Below are 22,122 nucleotides of genomic sequence, written 5' to 3' on the forward strand. Positions count from 1 at the left end.
CTGGTTTACTCTCTAGGTCCGTGGTTTTATCATAAAGATGTCGCTATTTTTCGAATAATTGGCGTTCTAAGGCCAAGCGCGCACCACGACTTTTTGTCGCGCGATAATTTAGTCGCAGAAATGTAACGTATGTGTTTATATGGCAGTGCGCGCATATGCGACAAAAAAATCGCAGCGATTTTAAAATTGTGATTTGTCACATTTTTCCGCGACTGCTCGCGACGCGATTGTCGCAAAGTGAATTGCGGCATACGGAGTTGTATGGCCCCGCGCGCAATGCGATAATAAAATCGCACCCGGACCTGCTCCTCTCCAAGCGTCAACATGTCGGAACCTGCTGCTGAAGACGCTAGATGTTGACCATTTAATTATGAAAATAGAAGGAGATCACCTTTGTGGTATAAATACTCAAAGTCATACAGCGATCACATATTAAAGACAACGTTTCATGACAAACGACTGGTACGAAATCCATGTTGAGAATGAACAAACCGTGACTTTTTCATCGCAGTGCGCGCAGTGAATTTTCTGCGATATATTACAGCGCGATTCTAAAATCGTGTCGCAAAAACTAAAATCGTGGTGCGCGCTTAGGCTAAGGGACTGTTCCCCCCCCTGGTCGTATATCACCACCCTATTTTGAATTCATGTCAGCACGCTCGTGTATAAACGGTATAACAGAGTTGTATTGTCTATGGTTATCATGACATTGACCGTTGACGTTTAATGACGTTCGCTTTCCGTTATGAAAAAAAAACAACACCATCTCTCTCAGCACAAAATTAAAAATAAATTAGTTTTTATTGGAATTGTTAAATTATTTCATGTTTGTGTTGTAATAATTTTAATTGGCCGTCTCGGCTGGGGTTATTTCAGTGTGTGGTCTAAAATGGTTCATTGATAATTTTAAATTGAAGTACTTTGTGAAAAGCACCGACACAAGAGGTAGCCATTTCTCTATACCAATTTTAAATCGACTACCTTTCTTTTTTAAACTTTTTCTTGTGAAATCTCATCGAAAATCAGAAATAACCTCTTCGCGGCTTTGTTTTAGGCTGCCTTTGGGGTCTGGCATCATTTTAATTATAGATTAAATCGCAACCGGCTTTGCCACTAGCAGCGATGGGGTCTAAATGGACCGATGAGTCCGCAATCCTGCGCGACTTGTCGTTTGCCCAAGGTCGTTGGGTGCCGGGCGGGATCGACTCTGCAGTCGCCGGCGCGAATCCACCAGCCCACAACATTACAGAAGGTAAGAACTATATCATGTGTATATTTCTGGAACACTGTCTAAACGAAGAGGAAACTCAACCAGTGCTGACTTTAGTCCCTTAGTTATCCCTTAATTTGGCATAAAAACCTGGAAAGTCGTGAGTTTAAGTCTCCTCGAAGCTCAATAGTACTGATGAATATATAAAAAAAAAATGCTAATAGACTCAAGGATAATATCATAATTTGCCTTCTGAGTCTCGTTGCCAGTTTAAGGATTAAAGATGGTGCCCTAAGCAACTGCTTTAGTCAGTAAAATAGCGATAGTCATAAACATGTATGAACATGTACAGACAACAAAAGTGGACAAACAACATTAACAACACAATGAAATGGACCCAACACAGCATAATGCTGTAACATAATAATGTAGTGGCGGATTTGCAGTCTGCCGCCCTAGGCCCTAGATCCTGTAGCCGCCTCTTTCTCATCTCTCTCTCTCTCTTTATATTTAAGAGCTGTGCTGTTGTTGGTGGAGCAATCTCCAACTCGTCCGGTCCTCTGCCAACTCCTTAACCTTCTGGTATGACACGACCTGAACCTTTTCTTTTATTTGGTTGAAATAATGTTGTCTCGGTCTTCCTCTTCCTCTCTTTCCCTCTATTTAATTTTTATTTACTACATTTTGAGTTATTTCTTGTTATCAACAGTGAATTTATTGTCACAATTTGCTGCCACTAATATCTTGCCACCCTAGGCCCGGGCCTACTTGGCCTTAGGGCAAATCCGCCATTGAACATATGTGTTGCTTATTGGTGATTACCAACCGGGATTCTGCATTGCCTAAATGATACAAAGATGCTTATTTAGTTCCTATTTAATAAATATTACAGTGTACATTGGTTGCTTTGTGTTTGAAATAGTAAAGATGAACCGCAAGGTCTTGAAACTTTTATTTGCATAAAATATCACATACAAGCTATCATCCAGATTCAGAGATTTAAAAAAAATTGGCACAAACTTGTTATAGCAGGGAATATCAAATTAATGGTGAAGACATTACTTCATGCTGTGCGTAAATACCTTGTGTCCCAATAAAATTTGTTGATTCCAAGCAAAAAGTCCCGCTTTTCTGCTTGCCATAAGCATGCTTTGACAGGTTATATGTATAGACATACAACACATCTTGTCCGTATGGTAAGCAACAAAGTGGGACCTTTGACTAGACTTTGATACAAATATTTAAATACTGAAATTTATAATGTTTAAACATGTTGATTTCAGAGACAGAGGAGGAATATTACCGGCACTGGACGTCTTTGGACCCGGGAGGCACTGGAGATTTCAGCTCAGGCCCGGACTTGTACCAGATAAAGACTATGCTGGAACTGGTGAGAACTTGTCATATTTTATATGCAAATAAAAATATCTTATAAAAATGCAGAAAGGTAACTGAAAAATCAGGATTCTAAACAAATAGACAAAAGTTTAAGTCTGCCATTGATATATTATTAATAAGTTTTAAATTATACATATTATAAATGTGAAAGTAGTTGTCAACTTGTCAGTCTGTCTTCACTCTTAAACCACTAAACTGTTTTTAATGAAATTTCTTATGGTGGTAATTTGAGGCCCAAGGAATATAAGATTTTAGGACATAAGATCATTATTGATTAAAATCATTATCATGATCCTACGCAAACAAAGTCACAGACAAAATAAAGAATAAATTAATGAAACGTAAATTAATCCATACAGATGCAAGGGGAAGATCCTCCCAATGAAGAGTGTTTCTCCGGTCCCATAGAGATCAGAAAACTAAATCCCCACACGCCCCACTTCATTTCAAAAACCAACAACAACAAGGAAAATAAGCCGCCTAACCAGCCTCGGCGAACTCGCAACGTCGCCATAGCGTCAATAATGGCTTTAACTCTATCTCAAGAGCCTGTTAAACTAGTCAAGCCGGAGGACTTCATAAAGCCGAGTAAGGAAGACGAGGAGATTAGAGAGAGAAGGAAGGATTCAGTGAATAAAGTTACGAATTGGTTGCAGTCGCAAGATATCACATCTATGTTTAAGAGGAAGTCTTCGGTAAATTCTTTTAAGTTGTGTAGATTTTCATGATGGTATATTTTTTTTTTATTTTTGTACTTGTTTAGCACACAAGACAAAAGCCTACTTTAGGAATCTACAAATTTAGTTTGCCTTACGTCAGGATTTCCCGTGGCATGTCAGGATTTTCGGCCCTTTCTCAGGATTGCGAGGGACTTTGTGAGTGTCAGGGTTTTTTTAGAAACCTCAGCTAACCACTAGAAACTAGCTAAAACTTTGGAGTTGAGAGTTGAACAGATGAAAGGGAAGGTTATGCTGTAGCTACAGTATATGCCGGCGAGTTATGCTAGTGGCCACGGAATGTTTTGGAATAATAAGTTTTTTTTTTTATGAGGGCTTTAACTTATGGTAACCGTAAATCGTGGACGATATATATCGTATAGTTAAAATACATTTGCATTTATTTCTGCTTCAGCAGTTATGTTATTAAAACTACTTTCTCTGCATTTTACATGTTTCCTTTCTCTATTTCAAGGAGGAGAAAAGTAGCAGCATAAAAGACAAGTCACCGGTCCACTCCAATGACAGTGTAAAATCTCCAGCCAGGCAAGGAAGTATAAAGTCTCCACCAAAGCAAGGAAGCACAAAGTCCCCAAACGGGCAGTACACTCCGTCTCTCTGGGCCGAAGAGTACTACAGGAAGGCTGTGAACAGAAGTCGCGTCCGGGATCTGGTGCAGGAGGATGTGTGGGGCCGGGCTGAGCGGGCCATGAAGGAGATTGATACTAGGAAAGAAGAGCTCAGGTAGATAATAACATAGTTTATATTCATATATACTCTTGTTTACAAATTCATTTCCTTTAAAGACAATGCACCTTCTTAATCTTTCTGGTTTAACCCACTGGTTGACTAGTAGAGAATGCCTTAAGGCATTAAGTCCGCCATTTGTACCTTCATGTATTATGCAATAAAGATTGATGATGATGGTGATGATGGTATCCTGTTATCCCTCATCAGGGACATAGGGCTCTCAGAAGGGTTCTCCACTGTTGTCGATCCTGCGCTGTCTCTTCAAGTTTCTTCCAGTTGAGGCCAGCGGATGCCACCTCTTTGTTGACTGTGCGCCTCCAGGTGGTACGTGGACGACCGGGTTTTCTTTTTCCAGAGGTTTGCCACGTCAGACCTTGTTTGGACAGGTGATTGTCTGGTCTTCGCAACACGTGACCTATCCAGCGCCATTTCCTAAGGAGAAGTTCCTTGTCGATAGGATTTTGGCCAGTCAGCTCCCATAACCTTATATTAGAAATGGTCCGTAGCCAATAGATTCCCAGAATCCTCCGCAAGCATTTATTTACAAACACCTGGAGTCTATTTGTTATGGTGTTTTTCACGGGCCATGTCTCACATCCATAAAGGAGGACCGACTTGATGTTGGAGTTAAAAATCCTAACTTTTGTACGGCGAGTGATGATTGTAGACATCCACACGGGCTTCAACTGCGCATATGCGGCACGAGCTTTATTAATGCGCGATCCGATAGCCGCTTCTGCTCCCCCAAGTGGATCCACAACACTTCATATTCATATTCATATTCCCAGGTACGTGAACTTATCCACCTGTTCTACCGGCTCTCCATTCACATGAATGGGTGTTTTGTTTTTGGTGTCTAGGCGCATGTCCTTGGTTTTCGCACTGTTAATGCGCAGGCCTTCCTTCGCAGCTGCATTGGCAAGGTCATCAGTTTTAAATTGCATGTGCTCCCGCGATGTTGCGAGTAAGCACAGGTCATCTGCGAAGTCAATGTCTTCAAGGGTATTACCATTTACCCATGGCAAACCCCTTTCTCCTGGGCTTGTTACCCTGCGCATCACATCGTCCAACACAATCAGGAACAGCAGCGGCGACAGCAAGCAACCCTGTTTGACTCCAGCAGTGACAGGAATCGGGTCTGACAGCACTGCCTTGTGCAATACTCGGCAGGTAGATCCCTCATACAGGCATTTTATGATCTCTATTACCTTGACTGGTATTCCCCTTACCTTCAGTATTCGCCATATGCTAGACCACTTTACCCTGTCGAATGCCTTCTCAAAATCTACGAACAGAGCAAAAAGTTCATTTTGCATTTCATTGCATTGTTCCAGTATCATCCGCAAGACGTTAATCTGGTCCGTGCACGATCGTCCTGCTCTGAAACCGCTCTGCTCATCCCTGAGCCTGCAGTCAACAGCACCCGTCATTATTCGAAGCAAAACTTTGCATAACACCTTAGAGCAGACCGGCAACAAGTTTATCCCTCGCCAGTTCGAGCAGTGCGACAGGTCTCCTTTCTTGGGCAACTTGATTATAATCCCCTCTTTCCAGCTTTCAGGTACTCGCCCCGTTTCCCAAATGGCTGTCATTAGAGGGTGCAATAAACCAGCCATTGCATCCGGGTTAGCCTTCAATGCTTCAACCGGGATACTATCGTTGCCTGGCGCCTTGCCACTCTTCAAGTTTTTTATTGCACTCGTAATTTCGTTGATATCTGGAGGGTCGCTATTGATATCTAAAACTTCCGCTGTACCGACTGTTTCTTCCTCTTCATTATCGTCGCTCAAGGTGTGGAAGACTTCGGTAAAATGCTCATGCCACCTTCGCATCTGATCTTCCAGCGTTGTAAGCAACTTGTAAGCAATCGGCCGCGTTGTTGGTTTCTTGTTGCATAGCTCCCTGCCTGCACGATATAACTCTTTAGTGTTCCCGGTACTGGCCGCCATCTCTGCTCTTCGGGCTATAAATGCCGCTCTTCTCCGCTTGTCCCTCTTTGCGCTACGTTTAACTTCGCTCTCACACAGGAAGTACTCATATGCTAGTGATTCTTTGGTGCTTTGGTCTTCTGCAGCGTTAAGGCGTTCTTTAATTGACTTCCGGTGTCCTATTTTGTCCCAGGTTTCGTCAGAAATCCAGTCTTTCCTGTCAGAGCTCTTGTATCCCAGAAACGTGTCGCAACACTTGTGAATTGTGCTTCTAAATAGTTCCCAGTGATTCTCAACTGATGGGCCTTTAGCTTGCTGGGAGTGGTATTGGCTGTGAACTTCTGCGCTAAATTATTGTCTCGTTTCCACATTATGTAGCCTAGAGATATCATATCGCCGAGATGATGTGGTTGTCTTGCTATAAAAAAAAAAAAAAATATCTTTATTTCAGAATATAAAAATTTCATACAATATTGTTAGTACCATAATACATTACAGCTAGATGTTAGTAAGTACATTAAAATTAATCATTAACACAATATTTTGACAATGAGATCAAGATTTATAATAAAATTAAAATTAATTGGAATCATGGATAATGGATATATGTATAATAAATAATAAGTAAAATAAAATTGTCTAGAATTGAATTGAACGATGTCACAATATTGTTATTCATATAAATAATGATTTCATGTCAAAAGTACAAATAGAAATAAACAAATGTCCTAAAAAATATTAAATATATCTTTTTAATTAATAATTTTGACCCAAGTGCACAGGATGGAACTATCTGGTCTGTCAGCGATTACCTTCAGTATCCTGTTGTCGCTGCGTCGGATGCGGTTTAGCAGGGATGCGACCCGCTTTCGCCTGATCGCATAAAAGTCGTCGGTACGCGCCTCGGCAAACATTCCTGACGCGCTACAGAACCGTGGCAACCTCAACAGGACTCTGAAGGCATCATTATACTGGATACGAAGGGCATTATAGGCTTTCAGCGTGTAGTTGATAGGGCTTCCAAATACCGGACCTCTTTCAATACCGGTATTAATACCGAAACTGTCTTTATCAATACCGGGATCCCGGGATCCCGGTATTGACTATGAATCGCTTAAATTTTTTGAGTTTTATTAAAATAAGGCTCACTATAACACCGGATATGTATGTCCTTAGCCTAGGGCTTAGGATATTAAACAATAATCGCCAACTGTAATAATTATCATGTCACCCTCCAGGTTGGCAATCATTTTATCCGCCTTGTTGACTTCACCAGTTACATTTTAGTTCAACCTAATAAACCAGCCAACTATATTCAAATTTGCCACCAAAAAATCGTTTGCCATACTACAATTCAATTACACAAACGGGTCTACCGCGATATAATTTCATTGTTTTTACCTTTAATTAAATATGTGTACAAAACCCGAGAGTTTAAAGTGTCATACTACAATTCCTTGCTTATTTCTTTCTAAAGACCGTATCGTTAATTATAGGGACAGATAAAACCTGGTCTAACTGTTGGCATGTGTATTATTTTGTATTACTATGTTCTTAGAGTATGATGTGAGGGTATTTTTAAGTGTGTGTGGTGTGTGTTAAGCTATATCTGATTTAAGAAGGTATGACATATTTTTTTATTTTAGGGACTTTATGATGCTTTTAATACCGTATAGCAAATATGTATAGTCTGGACAAGCCTATCGAGCTGAATTTGAGACTATTTCACCGACTCTTTGGTACGATTTAAAGTAACAAAAGGTTAATAAGCTGCCAGAACATGTTATCTAAGTGTCCTCTTCATGATTGCTCAATTGAGCAGCTGCGGAATAAATGTGGTGAATTTTTATTTTTACATAAAACCGTTTTTACACCCCACGTTTTGGAATCCCTTCAATTTCTGTTGCAAGCGAAATGACAGAGACAGCTACAAGAATAAGCTCAGCTAGAAGAAAGCTCTAATTAAACACATGTGTAATTTTGAAATAAAATTATAATACAAAAAAACGGCTAAGTAAAGTTGTCCCCATAATTAATGATACGGTATTTACTTATTGGCATAATTTTAAGAACTAATTATATTAATATCATATTCTGAACATCAGAATTCATCACCAAATATGTATCTAACGCATATGCACTGATCTTGTTTCAATTAAATGATCTTCTTTAATTAAATGGGCTAGTAATCTTCTTGATACAGCCGAATTTAATAATTTTAATGGATTTTAACCGTTATAATCAGCACATTTTCCTTGTTTTTGAAAATACCGGGATTGAAAAATGCGTTAAATCAGACGGGATCCCGGTATTTCGGGATCCCGGGATCCCGGTATTGGAAGCCCTAGTAGTTGACCCATAGGCTACCCGTGTAGAATACTTGGCAGAACGCCTTAAAAAGGGTGATTTTAACTTGTTTTGAGCAACGGGCAAACCTACGAGCCAACATATTGCTTCTGACCGCTAATGCCCTTCGTTCCCTCTCCAAATCGAGATCGTCCTTGAGGTCCTCCGTCACATAGTGTCCTAGGTACTTAAAATGTGAAACCCTCTGTAGGTCATTACCTTTCAAAGCTATAGAAGGCACATGCTTAGGGTTCATTTTGTTTGACCTGAAAACTAGGACTTCGCTCTTTTTGGAGTTGTATATAAGACCGTGATTTTCTGCGTAGGCCTCACAGACACCCAGCATTTTCCTGAGTGCACTGACAGAGGGGGACAGCAGCACCATATCGTCGGCGTAGCTTATGTTGTTCACGCTGACGCCGTCGATATAACACCCCACCGGCATTCTGCTGAGCTCCTCTATCAGCCCGTTAACATACAAGTTGAAAAGCTTCGGTGAGGTTAGACCCCCCTGCCTCACCCCGCATTTCAACTTATATGCCTCCGACTGTGCTACCCCCCATCTAACCGTATTGGTCTGGTTGCCGTACCAATATTTAAAAATATCTACCACTTCACGCGGGACCTTACATGATGATAGTTTATCCCACAGGATACCATAGGACACCATGTCAAAAGCTTTAGACAGATCGAGGAAGCACGCATATACAGGCGTGCTCCTGTCAGTGTAATACTTGACGGTGTGCTTTAGACTTAAAATGGCGGTCTCAGTAGATAATCCTGCTCTAAAACCAAACTGTGCATCGTGTAAATTTAGGTATCTACCAAGTCGCAAGTCAAGCACCCCGTCAAGTACTTTAGCTATTATTGTAGCTAATGAGATGGGCCTATAGTTACCTGCGTCTGACACGTCCCCGGTTTTATTTTTAACTATTGGTACGACAATTGTCCTCAACATCTCATCCGGCAAATAGGTATGACCAATAAACAACGAAAATAGCATAGTTAACACTCTGGGTAAGTGTACTCCAGCGGCCTGCAGATGCTCGATGCTAAGTCCATCGTGTCCCGGTGACTTTCCTCGCGTCATATGACGGATCACATCGGATACTTCCTTACATGTGAACACGGTGAACTCAGCACCGGACTCAGCATTGCATGACTGTACTGTGGTACCCAGCGGGGACTCCACTTTGAACTTATCTCTGAATAACTTTGCTATTTCCGATGGCTCATTACATCCATTAACACTCACTGGCAGGCTAGGTCTTACGTTAAGGGAATTAGTGTGCTTCCAGAATGACTTAAAGTCGCCATTTGAGCGATGGGAGGCCAAAACATCCATTTTAATTTGGTCTTGGTGGTTTTGACACCATTTTAACCTACACTTAAACCTGCGCCTGCTATCACACATGTCACGGTATATACTTCCAAACTTGGGTTTACCACAATCTACCCACTCCAGAAATTTCAATCTTGCCTCCCTATGCACCGCACTCACATGTTTGTTCCATCCTGTGATATATCCTCCTTTCCGCTTTACAGACTTTTTACAGCTCAATACAGACGCTTCCACTAAAATACTTACAATCCTACTATACAGGTGATTTATAATCACATGATGTCCCACATTATCACAGTTTCTATTACAACACTCTCTGAGCTCCTCAGGAAGGTCAATATCACGCAACCTGTTGTTACAGGCGTCATGATACTCACTCACCTGTTCTGAACTCCTCTCACCCCATATTACACAATTTCGCGGTCTATTACCTATGTTTACTTTACATCGTACAATGTTTATGTTAATTTCTATTTCCATCGGAAAATGATCAGACCAAAATACATCATTATTTATTCTAATATTAATGACCGATTTCAACACCAACTCCGATACTAAACAGTGATCTAACCACCGTCTAGGTCCGTGCGCCTCACTAAGATACGTGTAACTGTCAGAGTGTAAACCTAACTTCACAATATCAGCACAAGTAAAACCATTTTCTAAACAAAATTCTAAAAGTTCCTTACCAAAGTTCTCACCAGGATGCGCATTAAAATCACCCAAGATTATCACAGATTCTACACCAGCTGTTTCAACTACGGCACAAATTTCTCCAAGACACTGTGTAAATTCCAGTAAATTCTCACTAATGTCTACAGGCATATACACACTCATAATCAGTAACTGTCGATCACTTGTGGTCACTTTAATACCCACTAAGCGCGGACTATCACACTCAATTATCGACACTGATTGACAGATATCCTTTCGCCACAAGAGTGCGACACCGCCGTGGGGTCGCCCGCGCAGGATTCCCGCTGCAGTGTCCACCGCCGACGTTCCTGCATGCCCAAATCCTTTATGTATACTCCCCAAGTATGGTAGGTCGTGGGGTAGAAGCCACGTCTCCTGCAAGGCGATGATATCATATGTCTCACAGCACGTCTTAATAAAGTCGACAGATCTCTTTATAGACTTACAATTAAAGGACAAAAGTCTACACATGTTATCTCCACGCATTGTACTAGGTATGAATTGAGGTGGGACTTCTTCTCACTTTACTATCGCGAGCAGTCTCCCGGCTATTCGGGTTACTGCTTTTGAAATAAACATATTTACGGAATTTTATTCCGTCCGGCCACAGTGTGTCCAAGCACAGTGTATTCAAAAACACATTTAACTTGGTTTTGTTTACAAAAAATTTGTAGGCATCATACCCTTTGTCTCGCTTCATTACCACCTTTTCAAGTTTTACGACTTCACTTGTTTTGTTTCTAATGTATTCCGCTATATCCTCGCTGGTTGTATCTCGATGTACATTTGAAATAAATAGCGGTACTTTGGTTATAGCGGCTTTAAATTTCTCACTAGGGCTCGCCTTGCCAGTATTTCCAATAAATTGATTTCGCAATTTCTTCCTTTGCACTAACATCCATTCAGCATCCGGTTTGTTTTCCTCCCAAGTCCCATTTTTAACAACATCAGCAAAATGACTTGACTTTAACGGTGCAGGACTTGTTGTTTTCATAACATATGAAGGCGGGGCTACTAAGATTCGATCCGCGCGGTCCGTTTCGATGTCGACTATTTTATTACTTTTCCTCGCACATGGCTCGTATGCGCCTGCGCCTCTAGTCTCGTCATCGGGTGCAGGTGAGATGGGTGTCTTATTGTGTTGCAGTGCGAGCGAGTGAGACGACATATGCTTCTCAGCACTTAGTTCGCGAAACTGCTGATGCGCCGGCGGCGAGCTAGCTTCCACACCTGATACGGAATCACCACACTGAATCAGCCCGATCGGCCCGCTGTCCATATCGTTTAACATGAATGCACCGCGTTTTTTGTTTACATTTTGGCCACCAATTAACGAAGCGTACCTTCCCTCGTAAAAAGAGTTCTTGACCTCTTCCAACTGAGACGACGTCACATATGACTCCTTTATTGTTTTTAAATCTGACTGCATAATGAGTAAGTCTTTGAGCAATCTTGTAACATCAATATGATCGAACGCACAGAACACCGCCTCTAGAAACCTAATATTGGCCATTTTGTTCGAGACGCAAATCACCAAACTGTGAGGTGCGGGAGGGGCGCTCACGGCATTGCGATTGGTCGTTTCAAACATGGCGCGCTGACACGTGCAAGCGTAGGGATGGGACATGTTCATTACAGGTAGTGGGTACTGCTACCAGTGATATCGAAATTTATTGTGGTAAAATTGTTACAAGTAGTATACTTAGAGTAAACTTACTTAATAATTATATTGATTAATTTAATATTTCATTAAGTAATTTAACAATGTACCTGAAATTTTTACTTAACATGTTAGGGCATTTCTGTTTAAAGTACCCAGAACATGAATTTTAAAGTTTAGATTTTTTATATTATTTCCACTCAGAATCGCAATCTCTTTCGATACGAGAAAAAAGTGTCGCCAAAATCTCATACAATTATTTTCTTTTGTCCGTTTTATTAAGGTCATTGAAGGTTATATTGAAAACATATTCAAATGGACCAATAATATATGCCTATTACAAATCAACTCCGAGTTCTCTCGCGCTTCTTTGAAGTTCATCATCAGGTCCATCTCGTGACATGAGACCTAACTGCTTGTGTGACTGAATACTTAGTATGTAAGGGTGGCAACACTCAGGTTTATGAAAATAAAGTTATTATCTATGATCGATACACATGGTGACAGCGGTGGTTAATTTTCTAAAAGTGAAAAATAATTATAAAAACCATCATGGAAGAGCTAAAGAAGCAAATAGATGACCAAATGTTGCTAATACAGCAGCTGCAGACACAACTTGCGTCTCAACCTGCCGCAACGACATCATTAGGTGCTCAAGCTATCAACTTCCTGCCCGGCATGACCACGCCGCCGCCCCAACAATTCAGCTTCAAAGCGGTCGACTGGCAAAACTGGATAACTCGATTTGAACAATACCGAGAAACCACACGCTTAAAGATGCTACCGAGCGAAACTCAGGTGAATTCGTTGCTGTACATCATGGGTGGCCAGGCCAACAACGTCATCGCATCAATGAAACTGACTGAAAGTGACATGAAATCTTATGACATCGTCAAAGGCAAATTCGAATCATATTATACAGCGCGCAAAACCAAGATGTATAGCAGAGCCAGGTTTAATCAACGCGTGCAAAAGGAAGACGAGTCCATAGACGATTTCATCACAGACTTGCACAACATTGCAAAAAAATGCGAGTTTGGAACTCTCGAAGACGAACTTATACGTGACAGAATTGTCGCTGGTATGAGAGATACGGAACTCTCAAAGGCACTTCAAAACCTAGAAGAGGAGCCGAAACTCGAAACCGTCATAAACAGGGTTCGACACGCCGAAGTCGTGGAGGCCAACATGGCCACACTCAAAGTCAATCCCAACCAAGCCCCCGAAGTACACTACGTTAGTAAAAGAATGAGCGTGAAGAAACCGATAAAGCAAGCCGGAACTACTGATTACTGCAGAAAGTGCGGGCGTTCGCCCAAACACAAGTTTGCAGATTGTGAAGCAACAAACTCCACCTGTAAAGGATGCGGACTAAAAGGGCACTGGCTAGTTGTCTGTAAGAAAAAGAAAGAAGACAAAAAGGAACAAAAGACTGTTAATGAGGTGATAGAAGATGAAGATGAATTTTTCTTTGGAAGCATAGAAAGCTCGGAGAAAATTATTGATTCTGTAAACTCAGCACCACGATCAGCCCGCTCAAAAACTAAATATGCTACAATATTAGTAAATGATGGCCAAAAAGTCAAGTTCAAAGTCGATACTGGTTCATCGGAAACCGTCATAAGCCCCGAACTGAGAGTCAAGCTAAAACTACCAAAGCCAACAGAAGTCAAGGAGAAATTACTAGGACCATGTAGAGTGATATTGCCTTCAAGAGGTGTATGCCCTAATGTCAAATTGACATGGCAAAACAAAACCTTAGTCACAGACGTCTATGTGCTGCAAGACCAATACACACCACTACTAGGATTAACCGAGTGTGACACTTTCAATATTGTTAAATGGCATGAAAAGACTGAAATTATGCAAATCTCCGGCGGGACAATGCCTGAAGATGAGTTTCCGGACCTATTTGCAGGATTAGGAGTCATGAAGGGAGGGTACAACATACAATTGAAACAGAGTACCAGGCCGTACGCAGTAACTGCTCCAAGGCATATTTCCATCCCAATAAGACCTAAGGTGGAAAAGGCACTGCGGAGTCTTCAAGATATGAAAGTGATAGAACCTGTCACACACCCAACCAAATGGTGCGCTCCCATGGTACCTGTCCCTGACAAAAATGACACTACTAGTGTGCGTGTCACAGTTGACTACACAGAACTAAACAAAAGCGTCATGAGAGAATATCATCCTTTACCAACTGTAGAAGAATGCTTGGCACAACTTGCGGGATCCAAATATTTTTCAAAAATTGATGCTGTAAAAAGCTATTTCCAAGTTGAACTTACTGAGAATTCAAAAGATCTAACTACTTTTATCACCCCCTTTGGAAGATATAGATTCAACAGAATGCCAATGGGTATGAACTCATCAAGTGAGATTTTTCAACGGAAAATGGCCACGATACTAGCAGGCATTAAAGGTTGCATAAATCATGTTGATGACACTTTAATTCACGGAAAAACTATAAAAAAACATGATGAGAACCTCAGACAAGTACTCAAAGCTTTACAGAAAGGAGGAGTGACCCTAAATAAGAAGAAATGTATCTTCAGAACAAATGAATGTATATTCTTAGGTTACAAGATAACAAGCAATGGAGTACAACCTATTCAAGATAAAATAAAGGCTATAATTGATCTACCAATACCCAAGGACCTCACTGCACTAAGAAGCTTCATGGGAGCAATGAATCAACACCTCAGATTCCTACCAAACATAGCAGATCTGACAAAACCTCTCCGTGATCTACTAAAAAAAGACTCTACAAGGGAATGGAATGCTGAACACACTACTGCATTTCAAGAGATCAAAAAGTTGCTTACTTCAGCTCCCCAGCTAGCTCACTATGACTCAAGCCTGGAAACTAGGGTCTCGGCAGATGCATCGCAGTATGGCATGGGTGCCGTGATAGAACAGAAACACGGAGATATCTGGAAACCGGTACATTTCTGGTCATCGGCTTTCACACCCACACAACAGCGATATGCTATGATTGAAAAGGAAGCATGCGCATCGACCATGGCATGTGAACGCTTCAAACTCTATCTACAAGGTCTGCCAATGTTCCATTTAAGGACTGACCACAAACCACTACTCGCTATACTAGGGTCGAAGCCCATTGCAGACTTGCCCACTAGGCTGCAAAGGTTTCGAATGCGAATGACCCCATTTGAATACAAAGTAGAACATGTCCCCGGAAAGCTTATGTACACAGCTGACATGCTATCCAGAGCTCCGCTTCCAACTACAGAAGAGGACAAAGACATTCTCGAGAAGAGCGACATGCTTGAGCAATCAACATTTCTGAGCATCCAGAAAGCTATGCCTTTCTCAGACGAACGTCTACAAAAAATAAAAGAAGCACAACAAGAAGATGAGATATGCAAGAAACTATACATCTATATAATGAATGGATGGCCCAGCTATAAAAGCATTGAAGAAGAATTAAAACCATTTTGGAAACATAAAGAAGACCTCGTTCTAACTAATGAATTAATCACATGTGGACTGAAAATATTCATACCTACAAAACTGAGACAAACCACAATTGAAAAACTTCATACTGGACATGTTACAGCTGTCAAGAGCCAAATGAGAGCCAAATATGCAGTATGGTGGCCTACATGGGAACATGACATCACCCTATGGTCACAAAAATGTGAGTTCTGCGCTAAACTGACCACACAAAGGCCTGAACCTCTCATACCTGGAGAAATACCTGAAAACCCATTTGAAGTCATAGCAGCTGATCTATGTACCTACAAAGGAAAAGAATACCTGGTTGTAAGGGATACACTGTCAAACTACCCTGAAGTAGTATCACTCACATCTACCACTTCTATGGCAATAATCAAACACCTAAAATGCATTATGGCAAGACATGGCATACCCCACATCTTAAGATCAGATAATGGCCCTCAATTTGCCTCAAAGCAGTTCAAACAATTTGCAACAGACTGGGAATTTACACATATCACTTCAAGCCCCCATTTCCCCCAGAGTAATGGAGCCGCCGAGATAGGTGTAAAGATAATCAAGGCAATATTTGATAAAAATCCAGAAGATCCCTTACTCGGACTACTACACTATAGAACAACACCCAATAAACTAGGAGTTGCTCCATCACAAATTGCTATGTCGAGACTTCTGAATACAAATATACCAACAACATATTCAGCACTGAAGCCAAAAGTACAAAATATAGAACACTTCAGAGAACAGTTACTAAAAAGAAGAGAAAAAGCTAAAGAAAACTATGACAAGAGACACAGAGTGAAAGCACTACCTGAATTGGAAACTGGAAAAAGAGTCTTTCTACCAAATGAACAAGTACATGGAACAGTCACTGAGAAAAGAGAAGAACCTCGAAGCTACAATATATTGACAGAAAAAGGAAGAGTAATGAGGAAGAACAGAAAAGCCATAATTGAATTACCCGATCAAGCTACTACAAAGGCACAGAGCACCTCTACTCTCACACCACCTTCACAATACCTGCCATCTTCACCAAGCCTAGAGACAACTTCCGAACAAACAGAGACTACGAACTACTCGCCACCAACAGAAGACCAACATCTAATGTTATCATCACCTGAAATGAGACCTAATACACCGACAGAAGAGATCACAGTAAACTCTCCCATACATCAGCCCAACCTTGAAACTGATGAAGGATCACCACTATCAACCCCTTTTATTACCCCTGAATCATCATCATCCACAAGCCTGGAGACTTCACCAGAAAAAGAAACCATCACTACCAGATCTGGACGGCATGTGAAGCCTACAAAAAAGTGTTTGTGTAAAGACTGTTAAATGTGAACTTTATTATTTTAATATTTTAAGTTAAAATCAAAGACAAACAGTGATAGTGTCGTGTACCTACTGTATTTGTGAAAAAGGACAATCAATAATTAGTGGAAGTAAATAACACAATTGATATTAATTTGATAATCTTTATTGTCATAAAACACAGAATTATCAATTTTGTTAATAAGCCTGTTGTAAATCTTCGTCTCGCATAACTCCTCCCAAACTGGAATGGTTGAGTTGATCAGTTATTCCAATGCTATGTAACAGCTTAATGTTTCATTTTTTTTGTACGTACTATAATTGTTAACTAATCAAAAACATAAGTTACGTATTACTTTTTAGGTTAGATTTTATAAATGTGTCAATGTCACTGTCACTCATAAGAAACGTCAACTAGAGATGTAACCGTTGTCAATAATAACCGATAACTAGTGATGTAAAAACTTACTTTTTGTTAAAGAAAAAGGAAGATGTGTGACTGAATACTTAGTATGTAAGGGTGGCAACACTCAGGTTTATGAAAATAAAGTTATTATCTATGATCGATACACACTGCTCACCTAGAGGATTCTAAAAAAACCATACAACATATGTCTATCACAAACCAACACCGAGTTCCCTCGAACTTTCTTTGAAGTTCATCATCAGGTCCATCTCGTGACATGAGATCTAACTGCTCACCTAGAGGATTCTAAAAAACCCATACAACATATGTCTATCACAGACCAACACCGAGTTCCCTCGAACTTCTTTGAAGTTCATCATCAGGTCCATCTCGTGACATGAGACCTAACTGCTCACCTAGAGGATTCTAAAAAACCCATACAACATATGTCTATCACAAACCAACACCGAGTTCCCTCGCACTTCTTTGAAGTTCATCATCAGGTCCATCTCGTGACATGAGACCTAACTGCTTACCTAGAGGATTCTAAAAAACCCATACAACCTATGTCTATCACAAACCAACACCGAGTTCCCTCGCACTTCTTTGGAGTTCATCATCAGGTCCATCTCGTGACATTAGGCCTAACTGCTCACCTAGAGGATTCTAAATAACCCATACAACATATGTCTATCACAAACCAACACCGAGTTCCCTCGTAGGTACTTCTTTGAAGTTCATGATCAGGTCCACCTCGTGACATGCGGCCTAACTGCTCCGCTGGCCTAGAGGATTCTAAAAAAACTTACACAACATGTTACCTATATATTATGTCTAAAATGGTACAATACGGTATGACGAAGCACGAAGTTTCCGCAACTGAAAACCATCATCGTCACATCACTAGTCGAAAGGGAAAGGGATAGCGCATTGCATTTTTAAGTTGACGAAAAGGGACGGACATACTTCGCCTCTGCTTCTGACCAGTATAAAATGAACCCCGCGGACAAGAAACGTTATTCAATGAAATAATGAATTTGACTTTCCTGTGGGATGTTTTTCCATCTGTTTCGTATGTAGATGTCTTAGATGACTTGCCACACCATTTTACGCTGCAATATCCCATGATTTCCCAATGAATTCAATAGTTTACGATTTATTTTCTTAGACTCGTGCACACTGCTAACAGGTCGTAACCTTGGGCGCAACTGATCGGAGCGGCGCGCGAACAATCTTATATTTGACCTATACACCATACGGGCGGTGACTGCGAGTCGTCCTATAAGCTCGGTCTATAGGGGTTGGTCTGTGGATCGAACGTTACTGGTGGTAATTTATGTAAATCTTTCGCTACGAACGTCGGAATAAGCTCAGGGTCAGTTTCTTTGAACAACGTAATGATGTCCTCGAGATCCCTCTGCGACTTCCCCTGGTTTCGACGCGATATCTTTCTTTTGTTCACAGTAACGGATTCAAAAAGTAACGACTTCGCGTTCACAATTTCCTCGGGTGTAAAAGCCGTAGCACATATCCGTATGATATTTTCATTGTCCATCACTTCACTTTTATGCTGTACGAATGCCAGCAACTCGCTAACTACAATGTTGCAACTCGCGCATTTTAATACTTTGAAACTCGACATTTTTACGTAATAAACAACGTCACGCGCACCCGCTGCGAACCGCGCTTGCGCACAGACTGAACTATGAACCTTTGCTATCTTCAAGCTTATTTTGGCAACAATGAGATGGTGGTCACTGTTCACATCGGCTCCCCTTCGGTTGCGGACATCCAGTAGTGAGTGTCTCCATTTCCTACTTAACATGACATGGTCTATCTGATTTTCCGTTTTTCTGTCTGGTGAAATCCAAGACACTTTGTGACAGTCCTTATGCGGAAAAACGGAGCCTCCAAGCACTAGGTCGTATTCACAGCAGAAGTCTACAAGCATGTTTCCATTTTCGGTTCTATTGCCCAATGCATGCTTCTCTATCCACGGTTCTATGCCTTGATTTTCACTTCCTACCTGAGCATTGTAGTCGCCTAAACAAATCATAATGTCGCCCTTTGGAATATTTCGCATTGAAGCGCTAAGCTGGTTATAAAAAACTTCTTTGTGAGTCAAATTTGCCGAGTTGGTTGGTGCGTAACATTGCACTATAGTAATATTTCTGACATTAGTTTTGAAGCGAGCTGTGATAATTCTGTTCGACACAGGTTTCCAATCAAGCAAACTAGTACGGGCCTTCCTGGTAAGCAAGATTCCCACACCATACTCATGCTTCTCCACCTGCCCTGAGTATTCGTTTTTCAGGTTTGTCTCGAAACACATTACAATTCCTTTATCGGTAGCGTAAACAAAGCTTCGTTTATAGATAAAATCACCAAAGCAAAATCAACATGCCGCATGAAAACTACGTGGTACGTGCGGTAATAATAGGGTGTAGTATTCAATCTGCTGCTCTCCAAAATCCTTCCATCTTGTTTCCGAAATGCCCAGTATATCCAACTTATAGTCTCGCATATATTTGACCACCTGGTGTCCTCTACTTTCCTCACGCATTGTGCGAACATTCCAACAGCCAATCAGAGTCCTTAATTTCGTGCCATAGGTCAGTTTGTTTAAATCGGTCCGCGTATTCCTTCTTTGAGTTTCAGTAATAATTGTTTGGATTCGGATATACAGGTTATTAGCCCATAGTATCCTAGACGGCCAGCAGGGCTGCTGCTTCAAAGTGTACCGCCACACTCGGTTTGCACTCAGAGTTCCTTCTCCTATCGGTCTTTTTTGAGGGCATTTGTGCCCTCAAGGCTTCCGACAGTCTCCTCCAGCCATAGCCATAGCCAAAGATTAAAATAAATAAATAGATTGTGTCACATGGGAGCAAATTACATATTTATGGCGTGGGCGTATATTTTAATCCTCAGGTAGAGGTGAGTAGGTAGTAGGAGGTAGGTAGAGAGGTAGGGTAGTGCGGGATTTAAGTATTCTCCCAAGGTGGAAATAGTTTGGCTTCCATGTGAAACAATGCTTTTTACATCACCCATGAGGAAATGATTTTTGCCGTTTTTAGGGAAAATAAATCGTTTTTTTTTAAATACCCGACCTTCAAACCTTTTTGAAAAGAGTGTACTTCCCCTCTAAAGGCCGGCAACGCACTTACAACACCTCTGGTGTTGGTGTTGATCAGGCGATTCGTCTGCTCGTTTATATCCTATATCATAAAAAAATGTTTAACATGCCAATGGATAATTCCAGAAAGCAAGAAGTAGCGGCGGAGCTGGCGGCCGAGATCGCGCGCCAATGCGAGGCGTTAGAAACCATGAGGCCGGCAGACCCGGGTACAGGTGGAAATGAAAACACAACCACATCGATCAATGAAGCCGACGAGGATGAAGCTGAAGGTAAATTACAATTTTTTATTTAATATTTTTTCTACTCGTCGATTGTACTCCAAAACACTTTAGTAAACTATAATGAATTTAACCAAAAGACATCAAACAGCCTCTTTTACAGTAACTTACCTAATTTTGTTTAATTAATTAGGTTGTAATAATATAGGAGGCAAACGAGCAGACCAATCGCCTGATGGTAAGCAATTACCGTCGCCCATGGACACCCGCAACACCCGAGGGGTTGTAAGTGCGTTGTCGCCCTTACAACCTCTCTGTCTTGTCTTATCTGCCTTCTGTATAGTAGAATTTGTATTGTATACAATTATAATCAAACTTTTGAATATTGTACCTTACTTAGGCCCTTCAGCAGCTTTGTGGTTTAAACACGGTACTCGACTCTCTATTATATCATACTTACTTACTTACTTGGTTGGCGCGGTGACCCAAAATGAGTCTTGGCCTCCAACACAAGAGCACGCCACTTTGATCGGTCCAGAGCGGTATCCCGCCAGCTTTCGCCGACGCCGAGCTCACGGAGATCTGCCTCCACTCTATCTGCCCAACGGTATTGAGGACGACCAACAGGACATCATGATTATTATATCATGATTGTATAAAATACTATTATATTTACCTCGAATATTATATGGTGTTAAGTAATTTACCGGTTTATTTTGATTAGAGTGAATTGAAATAACATATTATTTCGACAGAATCTTCTAAACATTTTAGGGTTTAAATCGATTTGTTTAACCTGTCCTAAACTACTAATTCCCATTTTCCAGGTATAGCTAAAGTACTGCTCCCGAGCAGCCGCCACGACCTATATCCCAGAGACACCTGTATCGTCTGCAAAGTGATGGCCGCTCCGGACCCAAAAGAAAATACTTCTGAGTGTAGTTCAGGGGTCGGGCAAGCGCGGCGCGCGAGCACCATGCTGCTGTTTGATGTAACAATTGCGGCTCTTCGAGCCGAGAATACTTAAGAGCGAACAGGAGTGGTCATTTCTCCATGGAGCTGATCTGATGACGGAGACAGGAGGTTGCCATGGGAACTCTGTAATAAAACAACACAAACTATGTAATTGTGTTTGGGTTTTTAGAATTGTCGCGATTTGGAAAGAAAAGTACAGCCAGCGGTAAAACCTTGTACCAAAAATGTTTTTTTTTTGCCAAAATGTCATGATGTTTTAGTAATTATATCAAAAAGTGTAAGCAAATATGAATTTCACTTGGCAACATTCTTAAAATACCTGAATTTAATATCTGGGTAATGGGTAATGTTTAATGACTTACCTGGCAACACTTGAGTTAGCAAGTGTTAGGGGTAAGCGGGAGTTAAACGGACGGTTGTTCAGACTCGTTCACTTGGATTGGGGGAGTCAAAGAGACGACATATTGATGGTAACGGGTGAGCAAAGTTAAAGAGGCACCACCATAATTAGAGCAATCATAGATATATTCATAATACAAACATT

At 41.0% G+C, this 22,122-nt stretch overlaps 1 protein-coding gene across 1 annotated transcript; it reads left to right on the plus strand.

Moving 5' to 3' along the window:
* The first annotated feature begins 755 nt into the window (after positions 1–755).
* LOC134791720 (uncharacterized) lies at positions 756–22,112 on the plus strand. The gene is made up of 7 exons (XM_063762839.1): positions 756–945; positions 1,055–1,252; positions 2,494–2,600; positions 2,968–3,303; positions 3,800–4,068; positions 20,509–20,654; positions 21,431–22,112. Exons 2-7 carry the CDS (start codon positions 1,123–1,125, stop codon positions 21,628–21,630), a joined length of 1,188 nt encoding a protein of 395 aa, XP_063618909.1. The 5' UTR covers positions 756–945; positions 1,055–1,122; the 3' UTR covers positions 21,631–22,112.
* The last annotated feature ends 10 nt before the right edge of the window (positions 22,113–22,122 follow it).

The sequence above is a fragment of the Cydia splendana genome, chromosome 6 (genome assembly GCF_910591565.1).
Source record: "Cydia splendana chromosome 6, ilCydSple1.2, whole genome shotgun sequence".
NCBI lineage: Eukaryota > Metazoa > Arthropoda > Insecta > Lepidoptera > Tortricidae > Cydia > Cydia splendana.